This window comes from Oncorhynchus keta, chromosome 10 (genome assembly GCF_023373465.1).
Source record: "Oncorhynchus keta strain PuntledgeMale-10-30-2019 chromosome 10, Oket_V2, whole genome shotgun sequence".
Lineage (NCBI taxonomy): Eukaryota > Metazoa > Chordata > Actinopteri > Salmoniformes > Salmonidae > Oncorhynchus > Oncorhynchus keta.
The window spans coordinates 57,800,579-57,817,425 of record NC_068430.1 but is presented as its reverse complement, the minus strand read 5'-3'; the positions used below and the strand labels follow the sequence as shown (position 1 = coordinate 57,817,425).

Genomic DNA, 16,847 nt, shown 5'->3' with positions numbered 1-16,847 from the left:
ATCAGTGTCATTCGGTCAATTTTTAAAATCCCTTGCTGCTGATCGTATGTACTTTTTCTCTTCATTCACTTTCTTGGTTGCTCTTTTAAGAACCTCAAGAGGGGCCAGACTTCTGCTTGTTATACGTTTGTATACACGGGACATGATGGTGTCTGCTCTGTTAACAATAAATTCATATGCATGACAAACTGCAGAAACACTATGCATATTATGCATAAAACGGACACATGTAATCAGTATTTGTATGGGGTATGTTGAGCAATTGGCTAGTTTGTTCCCACAATAATCTCAAATGTATTTTTATACGAAGTTGTATACATTCACAACACTTACTTTGAAATTAGCCACTTTTTTTTAGAAATACATTTCTTGATTTCAGACACTGGACGTAGATCTCCTCATTCTCGCGTTCCGATTGCCTGAATGGCTACTGGCTATGTAATCTGAAAAAGGGGTCTGGAGTGTTCATAGTGAACATAGATTAAAGGTCCGCTCTCCGAAGGTCATCGCATTAAAAAAATATATATACGAATTAATTAACAACAACAAAAATGACAGCACACATCTTAAGAGAATTAACATGTTGATAGTTAAGATGATTGTTGTATTTTGAAATATTTAGCAGGCTATCACTTTGCAATTCATGTATGATATATCCATTTACTAAATAATACTGATTGATTCATTTTAAAATACGTCATCCTTTATTTTACAGAGAAAATATTAGTCTGTCTGTGTGAATATCCACCTTGTGTTAGACAGAGATAAGAACAACATCCCCCCCTTCAGAAAGTGAGATGGGTAGATAGGGACAACTGAAATGGACCGGAGGGGCAAGATAACGACATGGTATACCGCCTTATTAGACTAGGCCTCTGGGTTACATATAAAATGAGCTCATTACAACTTCTGCAAGAGAGGAAACAAGCTGCTACCAAGGTAAACATTTAAAAAACACAATTTAACATTGATTTGAAACTGGGAATGGAAACCTGTTTTCACTTTCTGATGGAGAGAGAGGGAGATTAAGGATTCATTAAGGATAAAATACATGTATCTTGTTAGCGTCAATTGATTATCTAAATAGGCCTATTAAATAGAATGCATCAGGGCAACATGAAATATGCAGTTTACTAAATTACATGGTTTAGCCAGAGGGTGTTGGACATGTGGCACAGGCTCCTGCTAATCATACTATTTATGTGCTCTCAGAAATGACTCAACTTGAACTGATATGCTCATTATCTGTAATACATCAAATATGCTCATTATTTGATTTATTTGCATAAAATACTTAAGGGTCAGATTCCATCAAGTATCCGTGACTGTGACTTTTTAATTATATGGACATGCTCACAGACAAATGTTTTGAAGATGTGAGAAATCAAATACATTATGAATTGCATCTGCCTTTTAATCCAAAACATTTTGTTGATGTTTTGTTGATGTTGATGTATACAACATTAAATATTGAACTGGCACTATATTTTGTACTACAAGCAGTGTTTGGAGTATCATCATACCCATGGAGGACAGGGGAGAGGGGGGAGAGCCTGCAGCCGGTCTGCACTTTGTGGGCACGAAGGAAGACCTGATAAAAGCCAAGCGGTCGTTCAGGACCCTGGAGGGCAGGGACATACTGGTGCTCTATCACCAGGAGATTTTCTATGCTCTGGACTTCCACTGTTACCGTGAGTAGAATAGATGGTCCTTCCTGTGCTTTAAAGATAGCCTAAGTCCCAGATCTGTTTGTGCTGTCTTGACAATTGCCATTACCAACTCCTGGCACCCTGTATATGTGGCGCTAACATGCATCTTTTGTACTGATATTGTCAACATTATGATTGTGACCACATTTTTTTGATAGGTGTAGACGGTTAATTAATATTGTGATCTAATTGTGATCAGATCTTCCTGCCTACCTACGGAGGTACACTCTTTAAAAAAAGGTTCTATCTAGATCCAAAAGGGGTTTTAAGAACCCATTTTGCTTCCAGGTAGAACCCTTTACGTTCCAGATAGAACATAGAACTCTTTCCATGTAGAACCCTTTCCATAGAGGTGTAAAATAGCACTTTTGTTTGTTGTGCCAATGATAGGAGTTGGGCAAGTCTGCACAAACAGATCTTTGACTCAAGCTAATTCGAAGATGCATTCTGGAACATTCTCAGTAGCGGTTGTTAATGTACAGTGCCTTCAGAAAGTATTCAGACCCCTTGACTTTTTCGTAATTTTGTTACGTTATAGCCTTATTCTAAAATATATATATTTTTATATTCTCAGCAATCTACACACAATACACACAATACCCGATAATAACAAAGCGAAAACAGTTTTTTAGACATGCAATGTATTAAATGTATTAAAAACAGAAATAACTTATTTACATAAGTATTCCGACCCTTTGCTGTGAGACTCGAAATTGAGCTCAGATGCCTCCTGTTTCTATTGGTACACAACTGTCTATAAAAGGTCCCACAGTTGACAGTGCATGTCACAGCAAAAACCAAGCCATGAGGTCGAAGGAATCATCCGTAGACCTCCAAGACAGGATTGTGTCGAGGCACAGATCTGGGGAAGGGTACCAAAAAATGTATGCAGCATTGAAGGTCCCAAAAAACACAGTGGCCTCCATCATTCTTAAATGGAAGAAGTTTGGAACCACCAAGACTCTTCCTAGAGCTGGCCGCCCGGCCAAACTGAGCAATCGGGAGAGAAAGGCCTTGGTCAGGGAGGTGACCAAGAACCCGATGGTCACTCTGACAGGGCTCCAGAGTTCCTCTGTGGAGATGGGATAACCTTCCAGAAGGACATCCATCTCTGCAGCACTCCATTAATTAGGCCTTTATGGTAGAGTGGCCAGAGGGAAGCCACTCCTCAGTAAAAGGCACATGACAGCCTGCTTGGAGTTTGCCAAAGGCACCTAAAGACTCTCATAACTTGAGAAACAAGATTCTCTGATCTGATGAAACCAAGATTGAACTCTTTGGCCTGAATGCCAAGCGTCACATCTGGAGGAAACCTGCCACCATGGAGGTGGCAGCATCATGCTGTGGGGATGTTTTTCAGCGGCAGGGACTGGGAGACTAGCCGGGATCGAGGCAAAGATGAACAGATCAAAATACAGAGAGAGCTTTGATGAACACCTGCTCAGGACCTCAGACTGGGGTGAAGGTTCACCTTCCAACAGGACAATGAACCTAAGCACATAGCCAAGACAACGCAGGAGTGGCTTCGGGACAAGTCTCTGAATGTCCTTGAGTGGTCCAGCCAGAGCCCGGACTTGAACCCGATTGAACATCTCTGGAGAGACCTGAAAATAGCTGTGCAGCAACGCTCCCCATCCAACCCGACAGAGCTTGAGAGGATCTGCAGAGAAGAATGGGAGAAACTCTCCAAATACAGGTATGCCAAGCTTGTAGCGTCATGCCCAAGAAGACCCAAGGCTGTAATCACTCCCAAAGGTGCTCCAACAAAGCCCTCAGCAAAGTCTCTAAGTACTTATGTAAATGTGATATTTCAGTTTTTTTTGTCATTATGGGGTATTGTGTGTACATTGAGGGGGGGGGGACGGGACAATTTAATCCATTTTAGAACAAGACAGAAAGTCATGGGGTTTGCAATGGGGAGCATCTTTATACCGGTGTGGTAGATTTACTTTGTTTTCTATGGGATATTTTCCCACATAACATCTGAATGGTGTGTCCAGTCAGCAAATTGTTACAGTGCCATAAACTGTTTTCTTATTCTGCAATACTCTGATCCTTTCCTCCTTGGACAGATGCTGGGGGACCATTGCAAAATGGAGACATAGAGGTGAGTGACTTAGTATTGTAAGCTTGATCCAAATGAATGATCCAGATTAATAAATATCTCAGGTGCCACATACAGCCGTGGTGCCTTTGATCAAGGCACTTAACTCCCAAACTGCTCCAGGGTCGCTGCTCTGCAGCTGGCCCTGTGCCTCTCCCGGCCTGAGTGTGTGTTCATGTGTGCGCAGGGCTGTAACCAGGGTTTGAGTTTAGTGAGGTCCCCCACCCCCTCATTTACTGCATTTATATACAATTAAAACACTTTAAAATGCTATTGGGAGAACAGAAAAAACAAGCAAAAATGACCCCAGCCTCGATCACGCCTCGAGCACACCGACAGTGTCTTTGCATTTTGGTACACCAGAAGTATTCATTTCCAATGGGACGCTGCGTTTGCCTTGCAGCATTGCATTGCAGAGGCAGTTGCAGTGGGTTCTGTGTGGTGCATTGGTTGGATTTGTCGAATTTACGCCTTGATCACACCTACAGTGTTTTGCGCAAAATGGTATGCAGCATCATCTGGATATGTGTGCAACAAAAGTTCAACACTCACCTTCTGCTACCATTTCTGTCAAAACGTCTACGCATACAGTTTGACGCATATGATTGATAAGTCAAATGTATGCACCACACAGAACGCACTGCAACTGCCTCTGCAACGCAATGCTACAAAGCAAACGCAGCGTTCCATTGGAAATGAATGTACTTCTGTTGTACCGAAATGCCTGACGCTGTCGGTGCGTCGAGGCATTATGGATGGTGTGACGCAATGCTGAGCCTCCAGAGGCAGACAAAGGCAAAATTGAGCTCTGTGCCGCATCACCGAGCGCCTCTCAAATGTTTTAACAATACGGAGGGCTTCCTATAGCTCTGCATTGACATGATTGGTTGACGTTAGGTGAGGGCGGGAGGTCCTGTATAACACAAACTCTCTTCCTTGACAACTTTCCTCACAACAGCTCTGAGCTGCTCCGAGAAACACAAGAAGTATGATGCCCTGACCTCTGCATAGGCCAGATCACCTTAAATGCTGCACGGCCAATGCAGACTTCGGATTGACCCATGTAGCGCCTTCCACTACAATATAAATCTCTGCCCGCTGCTTGACACCTGACTATTCATACGCAGCCACTCATCAGTTGTGCACTAATTTCCAGAGAGTCGGTTTAAAAATGGCCTTTTATCCGGCGTCTCGCAAACACATCTCGCTTACTTGAGCCGACTCTTAGCTGGTGTTGTTGGTTTCACAGAGTTAACCGTTTGAGAGATTGGTGAATGTAGGCTACTGCTAAAAACGTAAATCTGGGGGATGCAGGCTAATGTAATGAACAATTCACTGTTCATGATTCTTGTCTACTTGTTCGCAAAGAGTCAGGCGCGATTAGAACTCAGTCAGATCAAAAATATAAGCATTCTGAGCTTTGATCACCGCTGGGACCAACATAACCGTAATTGATTTTCTTTGTGTTCAAAATATTTATTTTTATTCTTATACTTTTTTTCAAATTAGAAAAGAAGACCTTAGTGTCCTCATAGGTAGTTACGGCCCTGTGTGTGTTCCAGGTTGGTAACTGTGTCAGCAAAGAAGTAATTGGTTTCACATTTACAGTTTGCTCCACTATTCATGTACCCTGATTGGAAACGAGCTACTAGCGACATACCTTTTCCTCTGTACGTGCATGCCCAATCTAAATATAATCTATTTGATAAATACCTTTTCTTGATTTCATTCTTCTTGCAGGAATTTGACGGCAAGCTGTGCATAGTGTGTCCAAAGCACAAGTACAAGATCTCTCTCGCTGAGGGGGAGGGCATCTACAGGGCCACCAACCCTTATGCCCCGGTGCCCACAAAAAAGTGGTACTCCAAGGGCATCAAGCAAAGAGTCCACACGGTGACCGAGACTGACGGGGACGTTTATGTCACACTGTCCCACATGTCCCGTTTTATCGAGTCTGACTACTTCCAGGGAGAGAAGGGCAAAGTAGAGAGGGAGAGAATGGAGGCCGAAGATTCTTCTAAGAAATCTAACACAACCTCCTGATGGACTGTATGTCAATAGTCTAAAATGGCTTCCTCTCCTTGCCTCCTCATCTGCACTGATCTGAAGGGAAGGTAAAGGAGGGAAGGAGTCGAGGAGAGGAAGCCAGGTCCAACTATTAACATACATTTGGGGTTTTCCTGAAGTTTACTTGTCTTCAAATGGGGATGTAGTAATTATGGCAACCTTGACATTTGATTTGTGTCCAGAGACTTGAGCAGCCAATCAGATCTCTGACATAAATATGCTAAAGGAAGGATGTGAGTGAACTGAGTTTAAAAACAACCAATCACATGTTTCCTTAATGTATGGGGTAGGGGTAACATTATCAGTTTTATTTTGGTGTACATTTCATACATTCCACAAGAATCTGTTTTTATGTGTTTTAGGCTGTTACGTTATCTTATACAGATGATCTCACTCACTGCTCAGCCGACTTGTGAATTGTAGCTCCTTCTCACGTGGGATGAGTTAAGTCTACAGAGCACAACACTCCTGGGGTTCAGTAATAAAGCTAATAAAATGAGTGCTGATGGCTTGTTTTCTTTTGGTTTGGATGTGTAGCAGCCTATTTATTATATAATGGCATTATGTCCCAGTGGGGATGAGCAGGATTAAGAAGTAGGCCTAAGTAAGATGTGTATTCAGTGCTTCACAGCAGCCTTGAACTCCCCTTTCTCTTGTTCATAGGAACACCTATTGATATTGTTAACATTGAACTCAATTAAATCTGTGGAAAGACAAAATAACCCATAAACTCATTGATTACAATAATGCAGAAAAATACACTGAGTACACAAAACATTAAGAACACCTGCTCTTTCCAAGACATACTGACCAGGTGAATCCAGGTGAAAGCTATGATTCTTTATTGATGTCACTTGTGAAATTCACTTTAACCTGTCTCCTCCCCTTCATCTACACTGATTTAAGAAGGATTTTCAAGCTTTGAGACATGAATTGTGTATGTATGCCATTCAGAGGGTGAATGGGCAAGACAAAATATTGAAGTGCCTTTGAATGGGATATGGTAGTAGGTGTCAGGTGCACCGGCTTGCGTCAAGAACTGCAACACTGCTGGGTTTTTCACCATCAACGGTTTCCCATGTGTATCAAGAATGGTCCACCACCCAAAGGATATCCAGCCAACTTGACACAACTGTAGGAAGCATTGGGGTCAACATGGGCCATCATCCCTGTGGAACACTCGACACCTTGTAGATTCCATGCCCCGATGAATTTAGTCAATTTAGTGTATCTGCATGCATGTATTGCTATTGTAATAGGCTACATGTGTATCTTGAAAGGATAGCCGATAGACATGTATCAGTTACCTCTCTCTGAGAACGTTTTCAGCAGGTTGCAGCAGAACCAACCCAGCCGCTGCATCAATGGTCTGCAATAAGCACCAAATTAACATTATCCCCGGGACATAAATTCATTAATTTAAGAAAAATATATTAATACAAGAAAAACGTTCTGATGGGATGAAATGTTAACCAAAAACATGGAAAATGTAAACTGTTCAAATAGAAAGACTCAAAACACCATCATTGTGTACTGAAACCATGAAAAGTAGTGCACCTTAACTAAGATCTGGTGTTTGGATGGGCTTTGAATGTAAACCTAATGTAAGTATTTTGTTTTAAAACAGAATGGAAGTACTCTGAAACACTCAAAAGTGGATCTTCAATATGAATGTTGGTGTTTTTAAAAGTATTGTGGGAAAAAATGTGGGGTTTCAGTACAAAAATATTTTTGCAGACTCTCACACAATCCTTTCCAGTGACTCATTTTAGAAATGTATTGAGTGTAAGAGCCAGGGCTGATATATTTCTCCATGGTTTGCTGAAATATGTTAATATTTTAAAGAGGATACAATACTCTTCCTAGGGTAGACAATGGCACTAGGTATAGATTATTACAGTTTCCAGGCTCATTGTGAGATTATAAATTATATTACAATCAAAATATTTCAAGTAAGTAAGTTATAGTAGAGGACACATGTATAAAGCTGGTGTATGTGTGATAATATGGATTTGAACCTGGGTCTCCTGCTTGTCAAAACACTGCCTTAGTCCATTCAGCCAGTCTTCAGTCTTAACAGCTGTGCTGACCACCATTGTTGCATTGAGCACATTGGGGCCGATTCAGTCTTGAGATAAATAGACTTAACATGGATTTGAGTCAATAAAACATGGACATTTGTTTTACTTGATCCATGTTAAATCAACATATGTGCACCTATATTTTTGTTCAATAATTTATTTAGACAGATTAGAAACAGAAGGAGTGAAGGTGAGATATGCGGAAGTGGGGATTAAACCCACTCAAGCATATATCCACATGACTTGTAAGGAACTTGAAAATCACATTGAGTTAAACTCTGGGTCCCCATATCAGAAGACACATGTTTAGATTAAAGGTCAAATGTGAATTTCAAACATTGTGCTGCCATACTGATCAGAATTCCCACAGTCTGGGGCATGGGAGGTGGAGAGAGGGCATTCACAGCAGGAGTGATTATTCTTTATTCTTGTCTAAAAAACAGGCAAGTTTGTGTGCCTCCCCTCTTTTCGGGTCCTTCGAAAAATCAGACAGGCGAAAGCACACCAAAAGCTCAGGTGAAACTTTCCAAAACAATCCAAGAAAGTGTGCGTTAATGAAAACTTCAGTACAAAATGTTTTCAAATTGAAGAAGGAAACAGAAAAGGAATTCACTCAACATGAACATGTGTTTTGTGTAGCATTTCGGACGCTAATGGTTCAAGTCAAGCTGTCAAGTCAGGTTTAAGTCAATAGTGTAATAAGTCCAAGCCAAGCAGCCATTTTGATTAATTGATCAGTTTTCTTTACGCTAAATGTAGTTGTCAATTGACACGTTGTTGTTTGCACCGTTTGTGCATGTTTTTTTTAATGCAAATTGCATCCGTTTTAGTTAATACTGCTGGCTTGTTTGCCTACTAGCTTTATGAGCTTCATAATTTTTTTATGCTTGCCCCACATGCTGCTACAGTGAATAGCCACTGCTAGTCTGCTCTAGGTTTCGCCTTTCATGCCACATTATACCCTACTTTAAAATGTAATGTTATCTTGTTGCTATATTTGCATAGCTTTATTCACATATTTGGATTTTGCTTATTGATAATGATATGTGTAATAATTGTGTATTCATATCTATGTATTAATATTATAACAGTTAATAAGTAATGATGTATTGTGATACTATTTCTCTGTCTCCACCCAGAAAATCATGAATATGGGTCAATTCTAATCAAAGCCAATCAAGACAAGGATCAGACTAATGCAAATTTTCTCATCTAGCTCAACTGTACTGTGATTCAATCCATTGCAACATGTACCATCTGAATATAAATACTCAGGTCAGAGATGTAGTTTGTACATGTGTAGAGTCATAACTACATATCTGCCTATCTTCTCTAACCAGAATCCCACCGTAGATGGTCATCTTTCAGCAGCCCTATCTATACCACTCATTCTTTATATGTATATTGTAGTACACTTAAGCCTCTTTCTATTGGCACTTTGAAGTCAACCCAGGTTGGGCTGGTATTGGTGGGCTAGCTCAAATTGCGTTTCCACTGCCTCCAGAAATGAGAAATTATGTCATGTTGCGAGATAGCCAATATGTGACTGCAGTTGGCTTCGCTGATGTTGCTAGCTAGCAGAATGTTGAAGAATTTAATTCGCCCTCACCATGCTGCATTTAACTTTACTCTATACTGCTTTCAGTGCCAGTCAGACTCCGAGCCATGCATTTAGCTTGCTAACGTTAGCTAGCTGTTTAGCGTCGTCGCTAGCATTACAAGCTAGCTAGCTTAATTCCTACCTTGACATTGGCTATTAGCTAGCTAGCTAACCAGACGACAGGCTTGATAACATGTAGCTAGTTAGCTAGCTTTCAATGCGACCAGGACTGCTAAAATTCCTGCTTAGTTCGCCTGCTAGTTTTTTTCAACTCTGATTGGCTAGCTAACTTTAGATAGCTAGCATTTGAGGTCTGACTGGTCTCATACGCGTTTATTGTGTCGTGCAAAAATGAAGAATCCAGCTATGGTGGTAATTTGTGTCATGTCTGACTACTGCAGTCCTGCTTGTCCATGAACTAGCTAACAGCAACAAGCCCAGAATAGCTATCTATATGTTGTCAGTATCCAGCAGTAATGAACTTGGTGGTTGTAAAAAATATATAACAACCTTGGTGGTTGTATAGTAATGGCGTCACCAGCCCGTCATTCGACCCAACTCGAATTTGGCCGTAATCGGAAATTGGGCTTTTAGAGGTAGCCCTTATTCAGGACTCCAATTACATTAGAGTGGAGCCATTCCACGTCGCCTTTTGCCTTGTAAGGGAAATGCCCAGACGCTCCGACGCTGACAAGGTCCTGTACTTTCCCCAATCAAGCATTGGACCTGCAATTTACTGTACAACAACACCCAATCCTGAGAATACGAATACGCTAAATATGTTTCAGATCTTGGAACTGTCTTTATCAATCTACAAATGTGAATGACCTGTTAATGTTTTGTCATTTTATAAAATGCAAAGAAAATAAAGCATTTAAAGCTTCAATGTACTCATGAAATATTACTCTGGACAAACTTACAAAAGTATATTTTCACCAAACAATCCTTTCTCGTGTTCTTTGTTTGAGCATAATACTTTGACCTTTTGGAATTACCAATGAGAGGTTTATCAGCACCCCATACAAGAGCAGGGAACACAATAAGAGCGACTCTCATTTACAGTATTTTGAAACTCCAGAAGAAGGGATCTAATTCTGCACTACACAGGATTCGAAACACCAAAATAGTGTTTTGCAGCTTTAAAGAAAGGAAACAACACCAAACGAGAAGGGAACTAATTCTGTGCTAGACAGGATTCTGAACACATAGTATTTAGAAGCTTTAAAGAGGAAACGACACCAAAAGAGTAGGGAACTCATTCTGTGCTAGATAGGATTCTAAACATTGTTATAGTATTTAGAAGCTTTAAAGAGAGGATATGACAACAAAAAGAAGGGAGCTAATTCTGTGCTAGACAGGATTCTAAACACTGTTAAAGTATTTAGAAACTTTAAAGAGGAAACAACACCAAAAGAGAATGGAACTCATTCTGTGCTAGACAGGATTCTACACACTATTATAATATTTTGAAGCTTTTAAAGAGGAAAATACACACTATAACAGTGTTTAGAATCTTTAAAGAGAGGAAACAACACCAAAAGGGAAATTATTTAATTCTGCACTAAACAGGACTTGAAACACCATAATGTTTTCAACCCTTTCCGGCAGTGCTCCCTGTCTCTGGCAAGGTCTTGCACAACTCTTGATTAAGTGGTACAACACACTGTATCGTGTTTCAGAACATCTCAGGGTCATGTTTTATTAATACTCCAACAAAGTTAAGGTTTTGTCTCCTTTAAGTTGGTGGCATCTCAGTTGCCACTAGTTTTAGTGTTTCAAAGCACTTCATTTTAACAGTGGAGCATGTGACAGGTGTAAAGGGACCAACCAGGAAGTTACCAAACTACTGAAGAAGATTATCCCCTAAAATGGGTTTAGGGGATAGCTAGCAACTTATGAATAATTACCCATTCCTATAAATGAGCAGTGGCGACCCATCATTCAGGGCTACCCCACCTGTTTTGAGACCCACATTTTTAGCATGTTATTTTGGAATTAATACGTGTCACATATATGTTTGCAAACAATGTAAGAAAAAACATAATTGAGTTAACAAAGCCGTATACAAATATGGTCACTATTTTGCTTAATTGAGTAAGGTATCTCCAAAATGCAGGTGTTTCAGCCTAGCTCAGTGCTTACTGTGGTAGTGGGGCAGCCAGCGGAAATATGGAGCGTAGGGGTTGGTAATGTTCTCTTGTTGTGCTGTGATTGGCTCAGTGTTCTGTCACTCATGGGAACACTAAAAAAATCCAAGCCCCTTGGGTGCTGCCATAGAGTTACATTAGAAGTGCCCATCCATGAAGGCACAGGGGCATTGGCCACAGATAAAATTATGTCACATCACGTTATATCTACCGTAACTTTGATTGGACTGATCATCTCAAAATCATACTTTCAAAATTATAGTAAACTAGCAGTCATCATCATGAATCAAGTGGACAATCAACTGGCAAATCCTTTTCAATCCTTGTCATATGAAGAGGAATTATAAAGATAAATGAAAGATAAAACGTATCGGTGCTCATCGGCCATTGGACATAAACATAAACATTGCACAACAAGTTGGAAATTGCAAATTCAACAATGAGTGGTTTGGAAGGAATCAGTGGCTAACTGCAAGTTTTGCAAAGTAATCACAAGCCTGCTATTCAGTGGAGTGGGTGCATAGTTCAAGTCTAAAATTAGCCCACGAAGGACCACCACGCCACCTTCCTGTTCATGTGAGCACATCACAACAAGGTGAGTCCAAACATGTATTTTATGCTGCTGAGTTAATTATGTAATATGCCAGGGAGATATCTATACTCTAGCTAAGAAAGTAATACTAAATGTATGTTGTATCGTAAGCTGTTAGTAGCCCATGTGACTCCCCCTAACAATTTGGTCCCTTTCCCCCTTTGGTCCCTTAGCCTATTGTTCTGACTTGGTGGTGCACATGTAGCCTATAGCATGTTTTAGAGAAAAGTAATGATCAAATATTGTAAGAGATTTCATTGTCTGCTTATATGCACCCTTTATTCATCCTACGGTCCTGAATTGGTGTACAGGGAGAATACTGTAAGAACGGCCCGTGTTCTGTATTCTGTCGCTGTACATTTCAAAAGTGCTTAACAAATAGTTATATTGACTACGTCCATCCTAACTCGCTCATTACTGTCTGAAATAAAATTATGGATTGCCTCTTATCCATTTGTCATCCCCTTATGACATTGTTTGTTCATTTCAATTGTCAGTAGAAACCACATTTGTTTAAGCAAGTCAGCCATATCAGCTATGTTTTTTTAAAAGGCAGTAAATGAGTCAGAATGAACTGTTTTGCTGCCAGACAAGGCTTCGCTGATAGCCAGGTGTAGCAGTGGTAAGGATTCACTCCATGGTGCTGAAAATAAAGCTCTGCTGTTGGGACAGGTTTATGTAGACCCTAACAGTTTGTGGGCACCGATTGTCACCATTATAGTGCAATTAATGTGTTGTGTAGTGGCTTTGCTGGCATGCCTCTAAAAATGTTTTTGTTGAGATTGCCGCACCAAGATTTACATGCTAAAATCGCCATTGTAAATGAGTACTATTTTAATAGTATTGTAATGACCTGACTAGATCATAAATGAACAATTGTCCAGACAGAGGCTTGAGTTTACGAATTGACGGTTTATTACACCAACTTTACACAGGCTACTGTTTGGGCCGTAGCACACGCCAAATAGATGACAGATAACCCACAAGCCAATCGTGACCTTCTCTTGTGAAACCCAGACGTAAGAGAGAGAGAACAAAGGCTGAACCTGGTCTTAACTTCCAATGCTCCACCCCCCTGCCCAACCCCCCTCCACGCCACTCCGCCAACCACCAGGATGCCCGGCATCAGAACATTCCAGGCATTCCCGTGATTGGCAGATAGCAGGTTGATTGACAGGCCGGACCCCGCGAACACCGGGTACTGGTCAGTACAACACAACCACCTCCTAGCCTAACACATAACACACAGCTGTCTGTGCGGGTCGCTACAGTATGTTAAAAAATAATACATATTGGCTGTTAAGCCAATTATAGGTTACTTTATGAATGTTGCCTCCTGTTTTAGTTTATTGTGTTGGTAATGACTTTTGTTTAGTTTTTGATGATAATTGTTAGGTAGAGTGGAGGTCGCTCGCTACAGTATAGCCTAGCTTTTAGAAGGCGGCTCTGTAAGCTAGTTTAACTTGCTAGAAAGTTATAGAAACAAGTTGAGGAAAAAGTAACCTAACTGAACAAAACATGTTTTATTATCAACTGAAACAGTATGTTTCCCCTGTCTTAAATAAAAAGGTCACCTTTTACAATCTCCCAAAATAAATGCAATCCCTGACGAGAGACTAGGCCACTGTAACGGTCTTGAGCCGACAGACGCTGGGAGACAGGAGGAAAGTACAGAGTCAAGATTTAATAATAAATAGACATGAAACAAAGCAAAAACAGAGTCTGGACAAAATAAACAAAACGGCATCAATGCAGAGACGAGGAAGAAACTGAGGAAGTGACAGATACAGGAGAGGCAATCTATGACATCATGGAGTGCAGGTGAGTCCGGTGAAGCGCTAACACACGTAATGATGGTGACAGGTGTGCGTAATGATGAGCAGCCTAGCCGCCTTGAGAGCCAGAGAGCGGGAGCTGGAGCGGACATGACAGCCACAGATCGAACAATTAGCAAGATATTTCACTGGATGTATAAATGTGAAGTATCTGGTTGCCGTTTCCACTCACTACCAAATATGGTGACTGATGAGCATAATCCCAGTGGCTGGCGGTGGGAGAAGATGGAGTGAGATAGATTTTGGCCGACATTCTGCACATTTTCTCATCGATGAAACATTTGATCTCAATACAGTTTTCTGTTTCCAAAATTAGAATCTATAACAAACAGAGTGGACTATGTTTTGTAGACTTTACCCTTTGCCAAAGTTTCCTTGCTTTTTCTGCCCACTATGATTAATTTGCTCCAATTGGAAATTACATGCAATGGTCTATCTTGGTTTAGTTATAAAAAATATTTGACTCTCCTCCATCTTGTCTTGCATTGTGAAACGCTCCCTATGCTCTCTGTCCAGTAGCGGAACGAGATTGCATGAAGATGACTTACAGCGTAATGAAATAGGGCATAATGAAATAAGTCAAGATGTTAACAGGACATTAGAAAAAGAAAACTTAGGCAGAATTTTGTTTAGACCTAGGCCTATGCAATGATGTGTGAATAAATGTTTAGTAACAAAGTCTAAGAACAGTATTGCAATAATAACATTCTAGCTTATTTATTTCCAATATATTCACAATTCAAATTTTCAGGGGAAAGAGGAACGAGAACAATAGTAAAAGCATGGCAGGATGTCTTATTAGCAGGCCTTCCTGCAACCACAGGCCCAACCATTGCATGAGCAGCCTGCCAGGGGCGCCGCACTGTTCAATGGACGTGGTGCTGAATTGTGGTGCCCTAATCTTGGCACTGTCCAGAATGTTTCTGCACCGGATTTCCGCAGGCTAGTAATGTGCTGTCACAGGCTTCTTATTTGAGTTTGCAAAAATAGTAGTAGGCTATCTAATTTCAAACCCAAATAAATATAATTTAGGTCAACAGGCCTCGATATATAGGATACAGTTGAAGTCGGAAGTTTACAAACACCTTAGCCAAATACATTTAAACTCAGTTTTTCACAATTACTGACATTTAATCCAAGTAAAATTTCCCTTTCTTAGGTCAGATAGGATCACCACTTTATTTTAAGAATGTGAAATGTCAGAATAATAGTAGAGAGAATGATTTATTCCAGTTCTTTCTTTCATCAAATTCCCAGTGGGTCAGAAGTTTACATACACTCAATTAGTATTTGGTAGCATTGCCTTTAAATTGTTTAACTTGGGTCAAACGTTATGGGTTGCCTTCCACAAGCTTTCCACAAGCTTGAGTGAATTTTGGCCTTTTCCTCCTGACAGAGTTTGTAGGCCTCCTTGCTCGCATACACTTTTTCAGTTCTGCTCACAAATCTTCTATAGGATTGAGGTCAGGGCTTTGAGATGGCAACTCCAATACCTTGACTTTGTTGTCCTTAAGCCATTTTGCCACAACTTTGGAAGTATGCTTGTGGTCGTTATCCATTTGGCAAACCCATTTGTGACCAAGCTTTAACTTCCTGACTGATGTCTTGAGATGTTGCTTCAATATATCCACATAATGTTCCTCCCTCATGATGCCATCTATTTTGTGCTCATGATGCCATCTATTTTGTGAAGTGCACCAGTCCCTCTTGCAGAAAAGCACACAGACAACATGATGCTGCCACCCCCGTGTTTCACAGTTGGGATGGTGTTCTTCGGCTTGCAAGCCTCCCCATTTTTCCTCCAAACATAACGATGGTCATTATGACCAAACAGTTATATTTTTGTTTCAACAGACCAGAGGACATTTCTCCAAAAAGTACGATCTTTGTCCCCATGAGCAGTTGCAAACCCCAGAGCGGCCTTTCAGGTTATGTCGATATAGGACTCGTTTTACTGTGGATATAGATACTTTTGTACCTGTTTCCTCCAGCATCATCACAAGGTCCTTTGCTGTTGTTCTGGGATTGATTTGCACTTTTCGCACTAAAGTATGTTCATCTCTAGGAGACAGAACGCGTCTACTTCCTGAGCGGTATGACGGCTGCGTGGTCCCATGGTGTTTATACTTGCGTACTATTGTTTGTACAGATGGTACCTTCAGGCGTTTGGAAATTGCTCCCAAGGATGAAACAGATTTGTGGAGGTCTAAAAAACCCATTTCAGAGGTCTTGGATGATTTATTTTGATTTTTCCATGATGTCAAGCAAAGAGGCACTGAGTTTGAAGGTATTCCTTGAAATACATCCACAGGTACACCTCCAATTGACTCAAATGATGTCAGTTAGCCTATCAGAAGCTTCTAAAGCCATGACATCATTTTCTGCAATTTTCCAAGCTGTGTAAAGGCACAGTCAACTTAATGTGTATGTTAACTTCTGACCCACTAGAATTGTGATACAGTGAATTATAAGTGAAATAATCTGTCTGTAAACAATTGTTGGAAAAATTACTTGTGTCTTGAACAAAGTAGATGTCTGATACGACTTGCCAAAACTATAGTTTGTTAACAAGACATTTGTGGAGTGGTTGACAAATTAGTTTTAATGACTTTTAATGAAAATAAATATAAATGCAACATGTAAAGTGTTGGTCCCATGTTTCATGAGCTGAAATAAAAGATCCCAGAATTTTTCCATACGTACAAAAAGCTT

The 16,847-nt window shown here is 40.5% G+C and overlaps 1 protein-coding gene across 1 annotated transcript; it reads left to right on the top strand.

Annotated features, from left to right (window-relative positions):
• Positions 1 to 780: 780 nt before the first annotated feature.
• On the top strand, positions 781 to 6,384 carry rfesd (Rieske (Fe-S) domain containing). Its single transcript, XM_035778721.2, has 4 exons — positions 781 to 939; positions 1,501 to 1,691; positions 3,782 to 3,816; positions 5,554 to 6,384. The coding sequence occupies exons 2-4, from the start codon at positions 1,526 to 1,528 to the stop codon at positions 5,854 to 5,856; spliced, it is 504 nt and encodes a 167-aa protein (XP_035634614.1). The 5' UTR covers positions 781 to 939; positions 1,501 to 1,525; the 3' UTR covers positions 5,857 to 6,384.
• Positions 6,385 to 16,847: the final 10,463 nt, after the last annotated feature.

Excerpts from the sequence above, each read along its gene's own strand:
- rfesd (XM_035778721.2), top strand. The coding sequence starts at position 1,526 with ATGGAGGACAGGGGAGAGGGGGGAGAGCCTGCAGCCGGTCTGCACTTT. Across the intron at positions 1,692-3,781 it reads TCTGGACTTCCACTGTTACC|ATGCTGGGGGACCATTGCAA; the intron begins GTGAGTAGAATA and ends CTCCTTGGACAG. Across the intron at positions 3,817-5,553 it reads TGCAAAATGGAGACATAGAG|GAATTTGACGGCAAGCTGTG; the intron begins GTGAGTGACTTA and ends TTCTTCTTGCAG.